This window comes from Sminthopsis crassicaudata, chromosome 4, assembly GCF_048593235.1.
Source record: "Sminthopsis crassicaudata isolate SCR6 chromosome 4, ASM4859323v1, whole genome shotgun sequence".
Taxonomy (NCBI): Eukaryota; Metazoa; Chordata; class Mammalia; order Dasyuromorphia; family Dasyuridae; genus Sminthopsis; species Sminthopsis crassicaudata.
In genome coordinates this window covers 341,262,559-341,283,450 of record NC_133620.1, presented here as the reverse complement: position 1 = coordinate 341,283,450, position 20,892 = coordinate 341,262,559, and the positions used below count along the sequence as shown (strand labels likewise).

Genomic DNA, 20,892 nt, shown 5'->3' with positions numbered 1-20,892 from the left:
CTTGACCTCTTTGTATTGATATTTCTGATTTTTATTTCCTCCTGGATACTTTCTTTTCTTTAGATTTTTGTACCATTAGTCTCCTGATTCTCCTTATATCTCTCCGAACACTTCTTGGTTTCCTTTGCTGGATCCTGTAATCATATAGTAAATGGCAGAGCTATATACACACACACACACACACACACACACACACACACACACACACACATTTATTTATTTAAACCTAGAACTTTAACAATTACATTGTTCTTCTTCATTCTTGGAGCATTCTTGTGCAACAAGCTGTGTGAGGTATACAAGGTAAGGAGTAGAAACTTGAATAATTTACAAAAAATTTACAAAGAAAACTAATTAGATTTGACCAAAAGACCAAAATCACAAAAGAATAGGGCAGCTTTCATGGACACAGAAATCCAGAGAAATTGATTTAGGTCAGAAGAATACTAATCAAAGTTTTACATTTTTTTCTATTATCTTGGCTTTGCAAAATTCTATGCAAATAAAGCACACTCCCAATTTCTTGCCATTGTTAACTAGAAGGGGAGGGAAGAGAATGTGAATGGGGGGGTTCATTGGGATCCTACATTCTATGATGTATTGATGAAACTGACTTTATAACCCAAGGACATGGGGGGCAGCTAGATCGTACAATGGATAGAGCTCTGGCCCTGGAATCAGGAGGACCTGAGTTCAATTCAGGTTCAGACACTTAACACTAATTGTGAGACCTCAGGCAAGTCACTTAACCCCAATTTCCTAAAAAACAAAAAAACCCAAAAAAACTAAACCCAAGAATATGGAATAGAATCCCAGTAAATACTGAATAACCTTAGGTTAATCATTGAACCTCTCCACACTATTGGTTCCTTATCTGTAAAATGTGAGTGAGTTGACCTAGATTAGGGATTCTTAACGTGGGGTCCATGAACTTGGATTTAAAAAATATTTTGATAATTATATTTTAACATAGGAACCTATCCTGTGCCCTTGTAGTATGGCTGATGGTCCCTAACCACCACCACCTATCCCTGGGAGAAAATAGCTAAAGGAGAGGGTGATTTAGCAATTGTACTCTGGGGTTGGCCAGAGAGGACAGTAAATCACAGTATGGAGACAATTTCCTTACCTATGTTCATCCCCTGGGTGAAAGTCGTAGCTGTCCTGCCCTATTCTTTTGTGATTTTGGTCTTTTGGTCAAATCTAATTAGTTTTCTTTGTAAATTTTTTTTTTTTTGGTTTAAAAATATTATTGAGGCAACTGATCCACAGGTTTCATTAGACTGTTAGAAGGGTCTATGATACAAAAAAGACTAGATAGTCTCTAAGGCCTCTTCCAATCTTGAATCCTACAATCCTATGAATAACTGTCAGTAACTACCAAGTGGTCTTTGACAAATTACTAGACGTTTGTGGGTCTCAGTTCCTTCATTTGTAAAATGAGCAGAATTAAATTAGATGTTCTTTCAGTTGTTTCTTATTTTAACAATTTATGAATTCATTTTGGAGGAAGAACTCTGCCCATTCCTCCTGACAGATATAACATTGGTGTTGACATTTTGTTCTCAGATTTCCTCAATGTGGCTTTTCCCAGTGCTGTCCCTACTCTACCTTCCTATTCCTACTACCTTCCTACTCCTTATATAAGCTACAGAGAAGCTAATGAGATTGACATCCTATGAAAGTAAAGATAATTAATAATGATAATGACAACAATAATGTTAATAATAAAAAATGATAGCCAGCATTTGTATAGTGTTGTAAGGTTGCAAAGTGTTTTATGGGCATTATCTCATTTGATGTCCACTACAATCCTGTGAGGTAAGCACTATTTATTATTCAGTCATATACAATTCTTCATGACCCCATTTGGGGTTTTCTTGGCAAAGATACTGTAGTGTTTTGCTATTTCCTTCTCCAACTCTTTTTACAGATGAGGAAACTGAGGCAAATAAGGTAAAGTGACTTACCCAAGGTCACATAACTAGGAAGAGTGTGAGGTCATTTGAACTAAGGAGGTCAGGTCCAGTGTTCTTTTCACTTTGCTGCGTAAATGCTTGGGTGCTATTACCCATATTTACTACAAATAAACTTAAATTCAGAAAGGTTATATGCCTTGCCCCGGGTCAAATGGTCAATATATTCCAAAGAAAAAGCAAACTCAATTTCCCCTAAATCCAAGGCCAGCTCTGTCCACAATTCCGTCCTGCCTCTTATCCTGGGATAGATGGCTGTCTGATTTGGAAAGAATAAGAAGGGGAGTTTGTATGGGAAAATAGGTCATAGATGGGGTTTTCCAGTTTTTAAATCAGTTATCCTCATGCTGGCATTTGGTTCACATGGATTGATCCCATATATATCTGGGCTCATATTCAAAGAATGTGGGAGTTGGAAGTGACTTTAAAGATATATCCCCTCATTTTAGAGGGGAAGAAACTGGAGTCCAGACAGAGGGACTGACTAGCCTAGTTAGTGCTAGGGTCTCTATTAGAATGTAGGTCTTTTGCAGAGCTATACCTAAAAATTCTTGTTTTTCTAATAAATTCAAAGAGGAAAATGGCAGAGCAGAGGACAGTTAGCTCTGGGAGAAGATGATCAGGAGAGAGGTCTGCTATGTCCCAGAGAATCTGTATTGTGCTCTTGTAGATTGGCTGATGATCTTTTACTCCCCCCCCCCTTTCCAACTTCTAGAAGAAAATGACTAAAGGAGAGGGGTGATATAGCAATAGGATCCTGGGGTGGACCAGAAAGAAAGGAGGTAAAGGGGCAGCTAGGTGGCGCAGTGGATAGAGCACCAGCCCTGAATTTAGGAGGACCCGAGTTCAAATCTGGTCTCAGACACTTCACACTTCCTAGCTGTGTGACCCTGGGCAAGTCACTTAACCCCAGCCTCAGGAAGAAAAAAAAGAAAAAGAAAGGAGGTATAAGTAACTTACTGTGTGAAGAAATCCTCTTTCCTATGTTGGTGTCCTGGACTAAAGCCCTAGTGGTTTTGTCCTAGTTACAGCTTTGGTCTTTTGATTTATAGAGCAACATCCTTTTTAATAAGCCATGCTACTTGCACATCTACCTCCCCCCTAAAAAAAATACCATATATACCACACATGTGCCATGGAAAGGATTCCTTTAAGATTTAATGGGTATTTGTTATGATGCCTAAAAGTGGGATAATTGTACTGTTTGTCTCTTTTGAGAAGAAAAAAAGGGAGCATTAAGATTTTCAGTTCCTTGGGTCCTCAGATTAATGATCTGATATGCATGTGTCCAGCCAACTTCAGGCAGAATTCTCCACCCCCCTAACTTCTTAAACTGTGGGTTGAGACCCCATATGTGGAGTCACAACATTATGATTTATTATCAATAAATGTTTGATTTGTAGATCTATTTTATATAACCATAAACCCAGGATCATGTAAAAATTTTTCAGGCATAAAAGGATTGTGAATGGAAAAAGTTTAAGAAGCCCTGTTAGTCTATTCTGCATAGATGTTTCCAAAAAAGCAATGAATTTGAGTTCAAGAGTTCCACCTCTGCTTCTTCATAAGTTTATGATCTTGGACAAGACACTGAATCTTTTTGCTTTGATTTTTCATCTGTGAAATAACAAGATTGGAGTAGATCAGAGGTTCTTAGCCTTTTTTCTTTTTCTTTCTTTCTTTTTTGGGGGTATTGTGGGCCTCTTTAGTTGTCTAGTGGACCTTTTTTCAGAATAATGTTCTTAAGTACTTGAAAGTATATATATATATATATGTATATATATATATATATATATGTAGTCACAAAGGAAATAAAGTTCACTGAAACAGCAATCAATATGTATGTATATACATACATAAAGACATATACTAAAATACTAAAATATTCACAAAGCCTAATTTAAGAACTCTTTGAAGTCTCTTCCAGATGAAAATCTATTATCTTTTAATCCCATCCTTTACAAATATCTCCTGTAGCTTTTTGTTGCCTCAATTTGTCTGTTCTTTCATTTCATTCTCCACTCCAGTATTCTAGTACATCTTAGAGTTCACTCAAACTTCAATAGTATTTTGCTTTTCCAAATATATGTAAAGATAATTTTCAGCATTCATTTTTGTAAGATTTTGTGTTCCAAATTTTTCTTCCTCCCTCTCTTTCCTATCCCCTCCTCAAGACAGCAAGCAGTCTGATATAGATTAAATATGGGTGAATCTTTTAAACATATTTCAACATTTGTCGTATTGTGCAAGAAAAATCAGACCAAAAGAGAAAAAAAGTGAGAAAGAAAAACCAACCAAGCAAACAAACAAAAATGGTGAAAATACTATTATTTGGTCCATATTCAGTCTCCTCTAATTCTTTCTCTGGATGCAGATAGCATTTTCTATTCCAAGTCTATTGGAACACTCAAAGCTCTTGGACAGGAGTAGTGGTTGCTGCTGCAGATCTCTGAAAGAAGGGTATTAGCATTGACTCTAGCCCAAAATTTGAGTGTGGGGGCTCCTGTCTTCTAGGACCTGGCTCCAGGCCTTTCCCGCTGTGACCTGAAAGAGAACCTGCTGAAAGAAGGATGTGCCCTTGAATCCATTGAATTCCCGGTCAGTCAAATCACTGTCCTGGAAGCTAGACCTCTCAGTAATACTGGTTCTGGAGATAGTTCCAAGATCACTCAAGTCAGTCCCCAGAAGATTGAGCTTCGACTGAGGCCAGGTAAGACATAGGGTCCCCATCCCATTCAGGTAAATCCTGGGCTGGTGGACAAAGCATGGGTGGCTGTGGATACCAGGAACCAAAGAATTCATGATAGGGATACAGTAATAGAAGTGATGCAAATTAGATGCATGGGTTGGAAGTGGTATATGCTGGAGGGGAAGTAAAGAATTATGGAAGAGTAAAGATTTGGGGTTGAAAGAATGAAGACAGAGAAAATGGGGGATAAGGGATAAAGATATATCAAAATAGAGGAATGGGGGGTCAGAATAGAGATTAATATTGCCCATTTGTGAACACTGAATTTAACTTCCTAATCTAAACAAGGCATGTGCCAGGCAATGAAGAATGTCCCCAAAATAGATACCACTATCCTTGTTCTCAATCTGCTTATAATCTAGTCTTGTTTGACTCAGGTCCTAGGCTCTCATTAGTGATAAACAAGACAAAGGAAAAATCAGAGTCTGGAGAATGTAAAGTGGGGATAAAGAAAGAAAGAATGTAGAGTGACTGGAGAAGAAAGACTTGAGACATGTGGAAGAGAACAGAGGGTGCTTAGGGATAAGTAAGAGGACAGAGCACATATAAAAGGCCTGGTTACATCATACTTCATCAGACATCTAATTGAAATGCTGCCTTGTACAGAATCATGTTACAGGCTCTGCCAAGGTACAAAGAAAGAAACGAAAAGGTCCCTGTCCCCAGGGAAATTATAGTTTCATTAAGGGAACAGTACGCACTTACTGAAATCATGGAGAAGCAACATGGTTTAGGGAAAAGAATATTGGCTTTGATATCAGGTAAATTTAGATTTGAACTCTTCCTCTTTTTCTAACAATATAAATGAACAAATTGTGCCTTCCTCTTCCAGACAACCACTCAGTCATGTCCATCTCTTCATGATCCTATTTGGGATTTTCTTTGCAAAGATACTGGAGTGATTTTTGCTATTTGGTTTACAGATGAGGAAACTGGGGCAAATAGATTAAGGGACTTAGCTAGGATCATGCAGTACCTAATTGGAATTCATGTATTCCTGTCTCCAAACCTGGTACTCCATCCACTGTGTCACCTAGTTAATCTGACAGGAGAAACCTGAGTTTAAATTCCGTGAACTTCTAGTTGTTTGACTCTGAAGAAGTCAATCTCTCTGGATCTCAGTTATCACCTTTGAAAAATGGAGATGAAATGGCTTGTATTATCTGTTACAAGATTGGGGGAGATAACTTCTTTGTAAATTGTAAAGAATAAGGTAAAGTAAAGGGAAGAAGGTAAATGTGATTTGGAAAGTACATCAGAAGTCTGCTAGTTTAGTACATAGCCAGTGAAAGAATCTTTCTCTTGAAGGTGCCTGATAGACATCATATTATTTTATAAATATGGTAGATAATAACTGAGGAAACAATCCAACTCTATGATTTATAAATAAGACCTTTAATATAGAGTGTGATAGATTTTTATCAATTAAAAACAAATAAATCCAATCCATTAAAACCTATTAAAATATAAAATTAGATCATTTGATTTCTGATTGAAGGAAAGATCAGGGGCTTTCCAAGTTGAGAGGGGAAGAGCAATTAGGTACATTTCCCTGAAATAATAAAAAGGGGTGTCCTACTCCCTGCTACGAAGAAGGAAGTGGTTCACCACTCTAGTATCTTAGTCAAGAAAACCCCAAATGGGGTCACGAAGAATTGGTCATGACTGAAACTACTGAGCAACTACAACAACAACTTTTCTCCAATTGTTAATATTCAGTTAAAGAAACAGTAACTGACCATTATGGGGCCATTTCTCAGATAAGACATATAGGTTGCTTGAGATGTACAATAGTGAGAAAATCTCTTGAATCAATCTTTGAATAGGACTAGATTTCTGGTCTGCATAACCTAGATCCCAAGGGTCTCTAAGCAACAGATAGAAATGGTCCAGCTTCCCAACTACATAAAAATAAAAGTTTTTTTTCCCAATTCTCATAATTAAATAAAGTTTTCTCACAAGATAGAAGTTGGATTAGACCCATAATTGGACAGAAAAGGAACTGAGCTAGTTCCAGAACTGAGTCAGAAAATAGAGTCAGTATGGTTCACCCAGTTTTCACATAGGACAATCATTTCCATTGGCAAATGGCCCTCATGATTAGAAAGTTCTTCCTTATGATGAGCCAAAAACAAATAATTAATTAAAGATCAATAGGAAAACAATGTTCAAATGAGTCCAACAAAAAAACTCTTCATGAATATTAAGAGAAACTGTAGTACAGGATGTTTTGAAAGGGATTCTAATTTAGTAAGACTTCCTGGAGGTAGTCAATTTTGAACAGGCTGTTGAAGGATTTAGCAATTCAAGTTAATTAAAAAAGACATTTATTAAGGAATTATAATGTCTAAGTAAGTCACTGTATTGGAGATACAAAGACAAAACCAAAACTAAAAGTCTGCCCTCATGGAGTTAACAGGTTTGGTGAGTGTATCTGACAATGAACTCAGTCTAGGATTGAATAAAAGAAAGAATATTTGGTCTGAGCTAATTTGGAAACCTGTGCAGTGTCTTTCTCTCCATACATGCAGTCATCACTCTAGTTCAGGCTTCTGTCATCTCTCTGCTGTCTTATTTTATCAGCCTCTTAATTGACCTCTCTGTCTTACTTTTCCTACTCTAGATCTTTCTCTAAATAGCGGCCAAAATGATTTTCCTAAAGAGCAAGTCTTATTATGACACCTCCCTTTGTTCAATAAACTCCCATGGCTCTCTTTTACTTCTAGGATTAAATATCTGCTCATCTGTTTGGCATTTAGAGCTCTTCACAATTCCATCCTATCTTTTCAATCTTTCTATGCATTTTTCCCCCCAGCCCTGCAACTCCCCAAGCTAGCTTTAATGTTCTTTCCCTGAACTCTCTATTTTCTTCCTTTGGACTTATGCATCAACTTTCCCCCATGCTTGAAGCACATTTTTCCTCTGTTTCTGTCTTTCTATCGCTATCTCTGTTTTTCTGTTTCTCTTTATGTGTGTCTCTCTCTCCTCCTTCCATGTAGATACACACACACACATATATACAAATATGTATATTCACATATATAAGTGTATATATGTATATATTCCCTAACCCTCATTACATTAGTCTGAAAGCATCTTGAGTAATTTTGTCTCAGTATTCCTAGCACCTAGTGAAGTGTCTGGAGCTTAATAAAACATTACTGATTATGATGATGATGATGATGATAGCTACTAACATTTCTATAGCTCTTTAAGATTTACAAAGGACTTTTACTTTATTTCATTTGATTCTCACAACAACACTGAAATGGATGCTATTATCATCCCCATTTTACAAATGAGGAAACTGAGGTTGAAAAGTTAAGTGAATTGTTCAGAATTACATAGGTAGTAAATGTCTTGAGACAGGATTTCTATCCAAATCTAACCTTATAACTACTATATTTCCTAGCTTCAATAATTCCAAAATATCCATTATAAAAACCTATTGCTGATTTAATATCAATTATTAATTTCATGGAATTATCTGTGGCTCATGGAATGTCCCAGTTTCAGAACTGAAGGATAATCCTGGTCCCATTATACCACAAGTTCCTTGAAATCCTAGAATATTTTTTGTTCTTTTTTGGGGGGGTATCCTCAGTGCTTAGCAAAATGCCTGGTATATAGCAGGTGCTCGATAATTGCTTGTTGATCGACTGACACAGATTTAAAAATTAAAAGTCATTTGAGGGAATGAGAGCATTAGTAATGAAAACTGGAGAATGGGATGGGAATCTGGGAAGGTTTTGGGAAAGATATGGCCCCTGATGTGAAAGAGAAAGCCAATGGGTCCCAGAGTCATTGTCTTACAGTTACTATCTATGCCTTGAAGACTCTACTGAAACTTCTGTCTCCCTCTGTTCTAGATGATTCCCAGACTTTCTCAGTGCAAGTGCGGCAGGTGGAAGATTACCCAGTAGACATCTACTATTTGATGGATCTATCCAACTCTATGCGGGATGACCTGCAAAAAATCCAGTCTCTGGGGACCAAGCTTGCCTCTGAGATGCGCAAGCTTACCAGTAACCTACGCATTGGCTTTGGAGCCTTTGTGGACAAGCCCATATCCCCATACATGTACATCTCTCCACCGGAGGCCCTCAAAAACCCTTGCTATGAGTAAGTCTCTTCCACTGGGGTGTTGGACAAAGCACTAGATGGGAGTGACTCCCATGTTTGGAATTGTGGCAGCTTTTCTGGTTGGTCAAGAGCAGGACTTTTCTTTCCTCTTTGTCTCAGCTTTGCCATATGAGAAATTGGGCTGATCTAATCAATTAAAGGTGCTACAGAAACTGGTCAATGTCTCAAGGGTACTTTTATCTGTCTTCAAATGAAAGGAAGCAAGGTAGTGTGGAAAATCAAAGCAAATTTCTCAGTGTCCTAAGAATAATGATTATGCTGCTGATAATAATAATAATAATAGCTACTAGTACTTCTAGTTTACAAATCACTGTATGTGATATTTCATTTGATCCTAACAACAGCCCTGGAAAGGTAGGTACTATTATTATCCCCTTTTAGAGATGAGGAAACTGAGGTGGTCACTAAGTGATTTGCCCAGGGGGATACAGCTAGCATTTAAGGCAGAATTTGAACTTGGGTCTTCCTGGCTTCAAGTGTAAGACTGTATCCACTGTGCCTTTTAACTTCCTGGCAGAGTTTAAAGGATTCTTTTTATTTTTCCAAAGACATGCAAAGATTGTTTTCAATATTCACCTTTGTGTTCCTAATATTTCTCCCTTTCCTCTTCTTATTTTCTTCTCTCTCCTCAAAACAACAAGCAATCTGATATAGGTTAAATATATGCAATTCTTCTAGACATATTTCTATATTTGTCATGCTGAGCAAAAAAAAAAATCAGATGAAAAGGAATAAAAAAAAACACAAGAAAGGAAAAAAAAAACAACCAACCAACCAACCAACCAACCAAAAAAGGTGAAAATACTATGATCTATGATTCTCTCTCTGGATGTGGATGATACTTTTCATAATAAGTCTATTGAAATTGCCTTGAATCACCTTATTGCTGAAAAGAGTCAAATACATCATACTAACCTCATTTTAAAATAAGAAAATTGAGGTACAAAATATGAAGTCACTTGACCTTGTTTCAGCACAAGCAAATATTCATCAACAGTCAGCAATAATAATGACAATAATAATAATAATAGTGGACACTTTAGAAAGTGCTTTATGTGTTTATTTCATTTGGTCTGCAGTTAGTAAACTGTGCCTATTGTTGATACTTTGATTCAAAACCCTACTGTAATATTTAACTGATGACTGCTGTCCACTTTAGAGGCTATTAGTACAATTAAATAATGTTTGTGGAACTTGACAGTGAAAATGTTGGCTTGTAAACTATGTATACTCTTTGATCCAACAATGCCTTTACTGGGCCTGTATCCCAAAACTGATCGTAATGGAGGGGAAGGGACCCACATGTGCAAAAAAGTTTGTGGCAGCCCTTTTTGTAGTGGCTAGAAACTGGAAATTGAGTGGGTGCCCATCAGTTGGAGAATGGTTGAATAAATTATGGTATATGAATGTTATGGAATATTATTATTCTGTAAGAAATGATCAACAGGATGATTTCATAGAGGTCCAGACAGATTTACATGAACTGATACTAAGTGAAGCAAGTAGAACCAGAAGAACATTGTACACAGCAACAGAAAGATTATATGAGGATCAATTCTGATGGATGTGGTTCTTTTCAACAATGAGATGATTCAGGCCAGTTCCACTGATCTTGTGATGAAGAGAGCCATCTACACCCAGGGAGAAACCTGTGGAAACTGAGTGTAGATCAAAATATAGTATCTTCACTCTTTTTGTTATTGTTTGTTTGCATTTTATTTTCTTTCTAATTTTTTCCTTTTTGATTTGATTTTTCTTGTGCAGAATAATAATTATGGAAATATGTATAGAAGAATTGTACATATTAAACATGTATTGGATTACTTGCTGTCTAGGGAAGGAGATGGGGAGAAGAGAGGGAAAAATTTGGAATACAAGGTTTTGTAAGAGTGAATGTTGAAAATTATCTGCATTTTGAAAATAAAAAGAAAAAAAGAAAATGTTAGCTTATATTCACTCATGTTTGTATGACTTGATATGTGCTTTCTGTGTGCTTAGCCTCCTTTAAATAGACAGGAGCCATCAGTTAAATGAGCAAATTATTAAGAACAGAAGAATTGACCAAAGCATAATTTATTCTCCATTAATCAGTTGGCAAATTTTTTTTCTTTAAGGATATAGTTGCGGACAAGTTTAATGCAAATTTGGATCATTTAGTCAAATATGAGTGTTTTGAGGCCTGAATTACCAAAATATTTGTGGCTACTGTGTAGCCTTTCCTTTGAGGAATAATTACCTGAAGAGTGCTCTATCCTTTCCTAGAATGAAGACAACCTGTTTACCCATGTTTGGCTACAAGCATGTGTTGACTTTGACGGATCAGGTGACACGCTTCAATGAGGAAGTAAGAAAGCAGAATGTATCCAGGAACCGGGATGCCCCAGAAGGTGGCTTTGATGCCATAATACAAGCTACAGTCTGTGATGTGAGTGTGGGGGCTGTAGGCCAAGGACAGAGCAACTTGGCAGTGCAGATTGGGGAGGAAGAGTCTCTGGTACAGAACAGAGCTCAAGATGATTGATATGGATGGGGCTGAAGACATACACGAAATGTTACTGTTATTCAAACTACTCTCCTGAGCCTCTCCATATACCTCATGGGATATGATCTGATTCTCCCTCTCAGTTGTTTTAGAAAAAGAATTTTCCAAATTTCACTGAATCTAACCTAAAATTATGATTGGTATTGGTTTACCACTAGAATAGGTGATGAGAATATTCTCCACCTATCAAAATCTGTAGGAAGTGTCTTTGAGGACTTTGAGCATAACAGCCATATTTGGTGGATATTTAGTTATCATCACAGATCACCATAGATATATATGTTATTTTTGGAGGCTTATTTGTATATAGGGAACTCTTAAGCTCTTATATAATTTTCTTGGGAGAAGTCAGTAGTGTTGGATAAAGTAGTTGTAAATATGGAAAAAGGTTATTCTCTAGGTGGAGTTTTCTAGTCTTTTTTCCTCTCTCTTCTTCCTTCCCCTCCACTTTCCCTCTCTAAATGTTTTATTAATGCTTGTTAATTAAAACAACCAAATTTGTTTACCATTTATATTTAAATTAATTTTAATTCCTATAGTACCATAACATTATTTTAGTTGTTCCCTATAAATCTCCATAACTATTCTTCATCCAGGGCTGAGTCCTTGGACTATTTTCTCTTCCTATAACATAGCTGAGGCTTTACTGGTTTTTCTTTTATAGGAAAAGATTGGCTGGAGGAATGATGCATCCCATTTGTTGGTGTTCACTACTGATGCCAAGACCCACATTGCTTTGGATGGGAGGCTATCAGGAATTGTTCAACCCAATGATGGCGAATGCCACATTGGCAGTGACAATCACTACTCTGCCTCCACCACTATGGTGAGTTCCCCCAAGCTCTCCTATCTCTCCACTTCTCATCATAAACCCCACTCTTACCTTCATTGATTTTGGCACCTGGAACATACTAACAGTCAAATAAAATATTGGAGTTAATATGTTATCCTTTCTTTTCTGCATTGATTATTATTTAATTAGAACAATATGCCTTGTTGGGATAATACGGCAGAGAAAATGAAGAGCGTTTACTGGATAGCACTGAGATGAACAAAGGGTAAAGAACAGGTCTTTTGGGTTAAAATTAAATGGATTCTTTAGCTTGGAGAAGGGAAGGTTCAGGAGTGATTAAATGTCTTTAAGTCTATGAAGGTTTTAAAATTTTGTTTCTTTCTCTCTTCTTCCTTCTTTCCTTCATCCATTCCTTTCTTTTTTCTTTCTCTTTTTGTCTTTCTTCTCTCTCCCTGTTTCTCTTTTCCTTTCTTTTCTTATATTTTTAGTTATCCCCATTGTATTCCCTATGTAGTACAGTCTAGAGTATGAACTTTTAATTGGAAAGATCTGAATTTGAATCCTGCCTCAGACACTTACTATCTGTGTGACCTAATCCTCTTTGAACCTCTTCCTTTCCTGTAAATTGGGGATAATAATAGCACCTAACCAGCAAAATAACATATAAGATGCTTTCTAAACAATATGAAATATAAGTTGCTAGGTATTATTATTCATTTGTTAATTTAGTTTCAAAAAGTTTAATCAGTATCTTTTATTTTTCTACTTTTGTCATTTCTTGTTATGTCACTATAACCCAACATCCAAAGCTCATAGTTCTTCCTTTGAAACTATGAAAACTAGTTAATCAAACTCAACTGAAACAACCACTTTGCCTGTAACTCTAACCATAAATGGTTACAACATTGCATATCCATAGTTTCCCACCTCTCCAATGAAACAAGGGTAGTACATTTCTTCATTTCTAAAGAAGTTTTTAGATGGGCAAAATGGAATAATTTTTTCCTATGTCCATTCAAATAAGATGAAAGGCATAATAGAGTTTGGAGTTGAATATAAGTTCCTGACTTTTAGGGTGACACTGGAAGACTAAGTAAAGGTATAGAGTTTGAAGAAGAGATTAGACAAGCATTAATTCTGAGTGGTTTAATCATCATCTTTCTTAAAGATGGAGGGTGGGGCCAGTTGAGCTCTCCAAATTCTTTCCAGCTCTCAGCACCGTGGTCAACTTCAGCACCATGATTATCACCTATACTTTATTCCCACTGTGTATAGGGTAATCCAATCAATTGATCAACATGTATTGATCAGAGAAGGATGGGGCTTATGATGAAAGAGAGATGTGGGGAGCATTCCAGGAGTGTATGTGTGAGTTATATGAGCCAAAGTGTAATGATAAAAATAGGTAAGTTAGGGTCAGATAGTGGAGAACCTCAAAAGCCAAGAAGTCAGACATCATGGTGTAGTAGCTAATAGTGGTCTTGGAGCAGGGAAGATCTAGGTTTGTTCAAATTCCTACCTCTGATACTTTTTACCTGTATGATATTAGACAAATTACTTAAACCTTCAAAGGCTTGGTTTCTTCAGCTGTAAAGTGAGGAAGTTGAACTAGATGACTTGTATTCCTTTCAGTTCTCAATCTATGATTCTATGAATTCTTTCATGAAGGAGGTACCAGAGCTGTTCACTTTTGGCATCATTGACCTGGCCCTTTTTACCTAGTCTTTCTTTGAGCTCCTTTTATGGCATTTGGCTTAGGAAAGCTCTTCTTTTTAAGTCATAACATTGGAGTCATAGAATGAAATGATTTTAGGACCACTGGATGAAAGCAACTTAGCCATCCTCTGGGCTACAGGAATATGAAAAGAGAGGATGCTTTTAATCTGCAGAGGAACTCTTCACTAACCCACAAATCCTTTTTTTTTTTTTTTTTTTTTTTTTTTTTTTTTTTTTAAATAGGATTATCCTTCTTTAGCGCTGATGACTGAGAAGCTATCCCAGAAGAACATCAACTTAATCTTTGCAGTGACTCGAAGTGTGGTCAGCCTCTATCAGGTGATACCCCTTGTCTCATTTGATTCTCACAACAACCTTGAGAGGTAGGTAGTGAAGGTCTACTATCCCCATTTTATAGAAGAGGCTCCTGAGACTTGCAGTGTCAATGGTAGTATTTGAACACAAATTTCCTGTGTCCAAATGGTAGCTCCATTTTCAAAGTTTTCCTGATCAATGCCTTCTAGGCTTCCTGCAGTTCAGATGGTAGGACATTAGGACTTCTTCAGGATGTCTGGCCTTTTAGATGTGATTTCTACATAGTGAATGCTAACTAGGACTCAAAGATTACCAACCTTGGAGCCTGAACCTCAAGGATTGGGGAGTTCTAGAAACTCCCTTTCCCTGGTCCCAGAGCTTGGCTTTTCTCTAATTGGCTAACAAAAGTGAACAGTGGCATCCTGGTCAATGAGTGGGGCAATGGGCAGTAAGTGGTACAGCTCTTCCAGAGCATAATTTGGGAGAGTAAAGGGAAGATGATGGGAAGGCCACTGCAGGGGCAAAATGGCATCAGATTTCTAGTGTCTGAAAGTCAGGAAAGATCTAGCCCTGAGATCTACAGTGAAAGCACATTATGCTGAATTCTGGTTTTGCTATTTAATTCTTTGGGTGACCTTTTGCTCGTGCTCACTTTTGCTCTCGTGATTCAGCCTCAATTCTGTAAGTTGGGAATAACTTTATCTGCTTTCCATTGGAGAAGCATTATGGCATGGTAGATAAAGGATTATTTTTGGAGTCATAAAGGCCTGGCTTTACAGTCTGTCTGGGACCACTAGTTGGATGGTAGTGGGAAGGTCCTTAGCCCCTCACTATTCCAGGCTTTTCTCTGAGACAACAATTCTAGACAGGTTGTCAGTCAGCACTGGTTGAGGGAATTTCCATACTGGGAGTTCCCCACACTATTGAAAGTATATGCTTTTCCTTTTCATTCATTTATTTATCTATTTATTTATCTATTTATTTATTTATTTATTTATTTATTTATTTATTTATTTATTTATTTATTTATTTATTTATTTATTTGGCAAGGCTATTAGGGTTAAGTGACCAAATTGCTAAATTCGAATTTAGGCCCTCCTGACTTCAAGACCAGTTCTCTATTTATTGTACCATCTGGCTACCCAATTTAAAAGCATATGGATTTTTGGGTCCTTTAAAATTTTTTTTTATTTTTTTAAATAATAGCTTTTTGTTTTCAAAATATATGCAAATCTAGTTTTCAGCATTTGCCCTTACAAAACTCTTGTGTTCCATATTTTTCTTCTTTCTTTCCTCCATCCCCTCCCCTAGATAGCAAGTAATTCAATATATGTTAAACATGTGCAATTCTTCTATACATGTTTCCACATTTATCATGCTGCACAAGAAAAATCAGATCAAAAAGGAAAAAAAAATGAGAAAGAAAAAAAGCAATCAAACAATAACAACAAAAGGTGAAAATATGTTGTGATCCATATTCAGTTCTCATAGTCTTTCTGGGTACAGATGACTCTCTCCATCACAGTCTATTGGAAATGGCCTGAATTACTTCATTGTTGAAAAGAGCCAAGTCCATCACAATTGATCATCACATAATCTTGTTATTGCTGTGTACCATGTTCTCTTGGTTTTACTAACTTCACTTAGCATCAGTCTCTGTATCTGCAGGCCTTTCTGAAATCATCTTGCTGATTGTTTCTTATAGAACGACAATATTCCATTACATTCATATATTTAACTTGTTCAGCCATTCTCCAATTGATGGGCATCCACTCAGTTTTCAGTTTCTTGCTATTGCCACAATCATTTTTGCACACGTGGGTCCTTTTTGCTATTTTATGATCTCTGGGATACAGACCCATTAGAGACTCTGGTAGATCAAAGGGTGTACACAGTTTTATAGCCCTTTGAAAAGCATATTTTTTTTTAGAAAAAAAGTCCAACCTATCTCAGAGGTGAAGAATACACATTGTCGACCATAAAGTGCTTAATAAATACCCTCAGTAATTATTAGGGAGTGGAAGAATGTGTTTATACATGTGATTCTGGTAGTTGAAGGACTGTGATTGGCACAGTTTTTTTACCTTATTAATGAATAAGAGATAGGCTTCTTTGTTTCTTCTCCTCTTACTCTTTGTAGGCTCCCTGTCAGATTTACAGGGTACTCAAAGAAGTTGCCCTAGATCAGAGGTTCTTATCTTTTTTTTTTTTCTATCATTTTTGGCAGTCTAATAAAGCTTTTATTTAAAAAAAAAAGTTAATTTATTGTTTTCAGAATGATGTAAAATAAAATAAAATAAAATAAAATACATTGTTGTTGTTGATTATCCAAGAGGACTAATGATGTCATGAAGGTGATGTCTTGACTGTTTTGATGGCTTAGAGTAAAATAAAATACATAGGATTACAAAGACCGACCAAGTATGTTAAAATAAAAATAAGCAAAATAGAAACAAATTAAATTCCTGAATCTCAGATTAAGAACCTTTGACCTAGAAAGTCTTTTTTACCTTGTTCATCTGCAGAGAGCTCTCAATGATTCCTGGGTATTTTCCTTCTAGAACTATAGTGAGCTCATTCCAGGGACCACTGTAGGTATGCTGTCTGCGGATTCCAGCAATGTCCTTCAGCTCATTGTTGATGCCTATGGGGTGAGTGTGTTATGTCCTTGGGAAGCCACGGTGTTAAGAGTGATTGGGGCAGGTAGGGAATGGAGCAGGAAAGGCCTCTTGGCTGAAGGGAGCACATATCTCAGGCACAGAGAATAAATAGCCCATACAGTTACAGAGGTGGGGATAGTGTTTTATATAGTCAATAACCAGCAGAGTAATTTGATTAGAATGTAGATTTTTTTGAAAGGGGATATTGTGAAATCAGTTTAGAAAGATAGAGCCAGATTGTGAAGGCTCTAAATGCCAAACAGAAGAATCTGTATTTATTCCAGACACTCTGGAAAGCCATTATGTTTGGCAAAAGTGCCCCACTGGTTTCTGCTTTCCTCAGGGTCTAGCAATCCCTGGGAGAAGGATGCAGGAAGAGGGGGCAAAATCCTAAAAATGGAAGCTTTAGCTCTTCTCCCCATCTCCTCTGAAAATGCATTTCATAGTCAGAATGAGACCACTAGCTTCTTGTGTGGTCTGCCCTTCTAATGCCCCATTTTTGGAGCTCTATAAGGGTATAGGTAGGTTGCTACTTTTCAGTTTTTTCCTAATTTTCCTCCCCCCCACCCTTAATTTTTCTCAGAAAATCCGTTCTAAAGTAGAGCTGGAAATCCGTGATCTTCCTGAGGAGCTGTCCTTGTTCTTCAATGCCACCTGCCTCAATAATGAGGTCATCCCAGGTCTCAAGTCCTGTGTCGGCCTCAAGATAGGAGACACGGTGAGAACCTCTGGCCAGCGCCAAAGTTGGCTATCTCTTATTTCTGTGGGTACCATTGCTCCCACTCCCAATACTCTCTTCAATTCCTATTCTGTAGTTGTAGTTTACACGGGTTATAATCATAACAATAATTATAATAGCTAACATAAATGTAGCACTTACTTTATGCCAGGCAGTGTTAAACTTTACAATTACCTCATTTGATCTTCATAACAAAACCTGGACTATAAGTCTAGGGGCTATTATTATCCCCATTTTACAGATGAGGAAGCTGAGGCAGACAGAAGTTAACTGGCTTGCCTGACATCACATAACTACTTAGCATCTGATGTTGAATTCAAACTCAGGTCTCCCTGATTTTAGGCTCAGCATGCTCAATTTACTCTATCATTGTTATCTCACTTGAGTATGTAAAAGTAGAGTAAAAAATCATTAGCTCTTCTAACCCTTCTCCTTGTTTCTTCTCCTTTGACATTCTGGCTAATTTTTATGGTGGTTATGGACTTAGAGGATCATGTAGTATAACTCATTTCATTGTAAAGATGAAGAAATTTTACACCCAGAGAGGGAAGTGACTTTTCTAAAGATCACACAGATAACATAAGAACTGGAATTTGAACTCCCAATTCAGTGCTTCTTCCTTCCATATCATACTATATTTCAACATATGAAAATATGCACTAGAGAAAAAAGGGAGAGAGAAGAAAAGAGAAGAGAGGAGAGAGGGAGGAAAGAGAAGGAGAAGGAGGGGAAGGGAAAATTGAGATGAGAAGAGAGAAGAGGAGAGAAAAATCTGTTTGAAAACTTCCCTGCCTATAAGTGTGTTGGCATATTGTGCTGAATTCAGTTGTACGTCTTGTTGGGTGATGCTATTACATAGCATGGTGTGGGTAAGGAATGTGGTGTATGTCACAGAATCAAATTTGTATTCCTTAATGGGTGGTGTCTCAAGTTCTCCCTGCAGCCAATTAATTCAGCTAAATAGAGCACGGAGCTCATAGAACAAGGTCCCAGATTTAGTTCTATTAAAACAAGTTAGTGCCATCCAGAGGAAGGACTGTTCTACAGCTGTTGGTTTGACCTCTAACCTTATTGTGCCGTCTCCTGGACGAAGCTATGTCTGTGTCCTTGCCCAGGATTTCCACACTTAGCTTTTAGATTCTGTCCAGGTTGAGAAGCTCAGGATGGAGGGAATGAAAGATGAGTAAAATACTGGAGATGGTTGGTATAAGGGAAATCGTTCTGGGTTTGGATCCCAGTTCTGTTTCCAAGACACTTTCATCCTCCAGACTTTAGACCCCATAAGATGGGGATTGGGTACACAGGATTTGTAAGTTTGCTATTAGTTCTAAATCATCCCATGCTTAGTTTGCACACTTTCTGGCAAGGTGGAAATGTTCTAGGCTCAAGAGTGCTTGGGCATTTTTTATTAGGTTATGGTAGAAGGTGGGGATGTTCTAGGCTCGAGTAGTTGGGAATTCCTCTTTGGGCTATTGTAGAAAATGGGGATGTTCTAGGCTCAAGTGGTTGGGAATTCCTCTCTGGGCTATTGTAGAAAGTGGGGATGTTCTAGGCCCAAGTGGTTGAGCATTCTTTTCTGTTTGGGCATTCCTTGCTGGGTTATAATAGAAGGTGGGGATCTAGGCTGAAGTGGTTGGGCTTTCCTCACTGGGTCACATAGAATGGGCGCTATGAGACACAAGGCAATCTATGTCCCACTGAGACCCTGTTTTCCTCCCAGGTGAGCTTCAGCATTGAGGCCAAAGTGCGTGGCTGTCCCCAGGAAAAGAAGAAATCCTTTACCATTAAGCCTGTGGGGTTTAAGGACAAGCTCAATGTCTCTGTCATTTTTGACTGTGATTGTGCCTGTCAGGCCCAGGCTGAACCACAAAGCAACCGTTGCAATCAGGGCAATGGGACGTTTGAGTGTGGGGTGTGCCGCTGTGGCCCAGGCTGGCTGGGTGCCCAGTGCGAGTGCTCCGAGGAGGATTACCGCCCCTCCCAGCAGGATGAGTGCAGCCCCCAGGAGGGCCAGCCTGCCTGCAGCCAGCGTGGGGAGTGCCTGTGTGGCCAGTGTGTGTGCCATAGCAGTGACTTTGGCAAGGTGACCGGGAAATATTGTGAGTGTGATGACTTCTCCTGTGTCCGGTTCAAAGGCGAAATGTGCTCAGGTAAGTGAGAAGACCCTTAGGGTTTCTCCTGGGCCATTCCTTGCCCTCTGTCCCAATTCGATTCAACAAGCATTTATTACCTGCTTATTATAAATACAAAAAATTTTCCCAGTAGTCCCTGCCTTCCTAGATTTTATCTGGATGAATACAGCATTTAGTGTGTATTATACAAGAGAGAGAGAATAAGAACACTTAAAGGAATGAAGAAAAGTCTCTGATAAGGAGATAGCACATGAAGAAAGTAAGGAATTCTGAAAGACAGAGGGGAGGAAAAATTGTATTCCAGGCATGGAGTACAGTCTATGCAAATTTACAGAGATAGGACACTGGGTATTACACGTGAAGAATAGCAAGAAGACCAGCTTAGCTGAATATCCGAATGGGAATAATGTGTAGCAAGCCTGGCAAGGTTAATTGGAGCCAAAATGTAGAAGGCTTTAAATGTCTGCTTGGGGAGTTTGAAAATTTTCTTTGAATTCTCCTTCTCCACTCCCACCACTTTCTTCCTTCCCCTTTCCCTACACACATACCTGCAAATATAGGACTTATGCACAGACACTCTTTTGTCCTCAAACCATTAAGCCCTGTTGGAGATTTCAGTTCCCTGCTTTAATTTATGGTTCAAGGTAAGAAGGAAAAAACAGGTAGGATTCTGGGACATTTGATAGAAAGAAAAAAGGAGTCAGGCACTGAACAGAGAGCTAGATGACCTTGAAGATCATGTAGACATGGCTGAGTGACTGTGTCCTCTGAAAATCTGTTTTTGAGTCTAGACAGCCACATGTTAGCTCTGTGATCACTGGCAAGTTATAGTCTCTTTTTGGGCCTCCTTTTTTCTCATCTGTAAAATGAAGAAATTGACCGATCCCTAAGATTCTTATAAACTTTTGAAATGATGTGATTCCATGAAGTGCCAAACTCTTAAGATTCCAAGATTCTTTTTTTCTGCTTTTGCTTGCTCCCACGCATCTCAACATCATGTGAGTATGCAAGCTCTCTCTCTTTCTCTTTCTCACACACATACACACACACACACACAGCAGGGGTTGTCCCCCAGCATCCTCCAAACACAGAAAGTCTCTTCACCCTAGTTTTAGTAAGTTACTTAA

At 37.9% G+C, this 20,892-nt stretch overlaps 1 protein-coding gene across 3 annotated transcripts in view; it reads left to right on the top strand.

Moving 5' to 3' along the window:
• Positions 1 to 20,892, top strand: part of ITGB3 (integrin subunit beta 3) — an 81,776-nt gene that overhangs the window by 28,585 nt on the left and 32,299 nt on the right. For all 3 annotated transcript variants that reach the window (XM_074260958.1, XM_074260957.1, XM_074260956.1), the window contains exons 3-10: positions 4,491 to 4,686; positions 8,595 to 8,847; positions 11,131 to 11,293; positions 12,075 to 12,236; positions 14,163 to 14,258; positions 16,796 to 16,885; positions 17,478 to 17,612; positions 19,354 to 19,783. In XM_074260958.1, the coding sequence (XP_074117059.1) occupies positions 4,491 to 4,686; positions 8,595 to 8,847; positions 11,131 to 11,293; positions 12,075 to 12,236; positions 14,163 to 14,258; positions 16,796 to 16,885; positions 17,478 to 17,612; positions 19,354 to 19,783 (1,525 nt within the window). The remainder of the gene's footprint in view (positions 1 to 4,490; positions 4,687 to 8,594; positions 8,848 to 11,130; positions 11,294 to 12,074; positions 12,237 to 14,162; positions 14,259 to 16,795; positions 16,886 to 17,477; positions 17,613 to 19,353; positions 19,784 to 20,892) is intronic.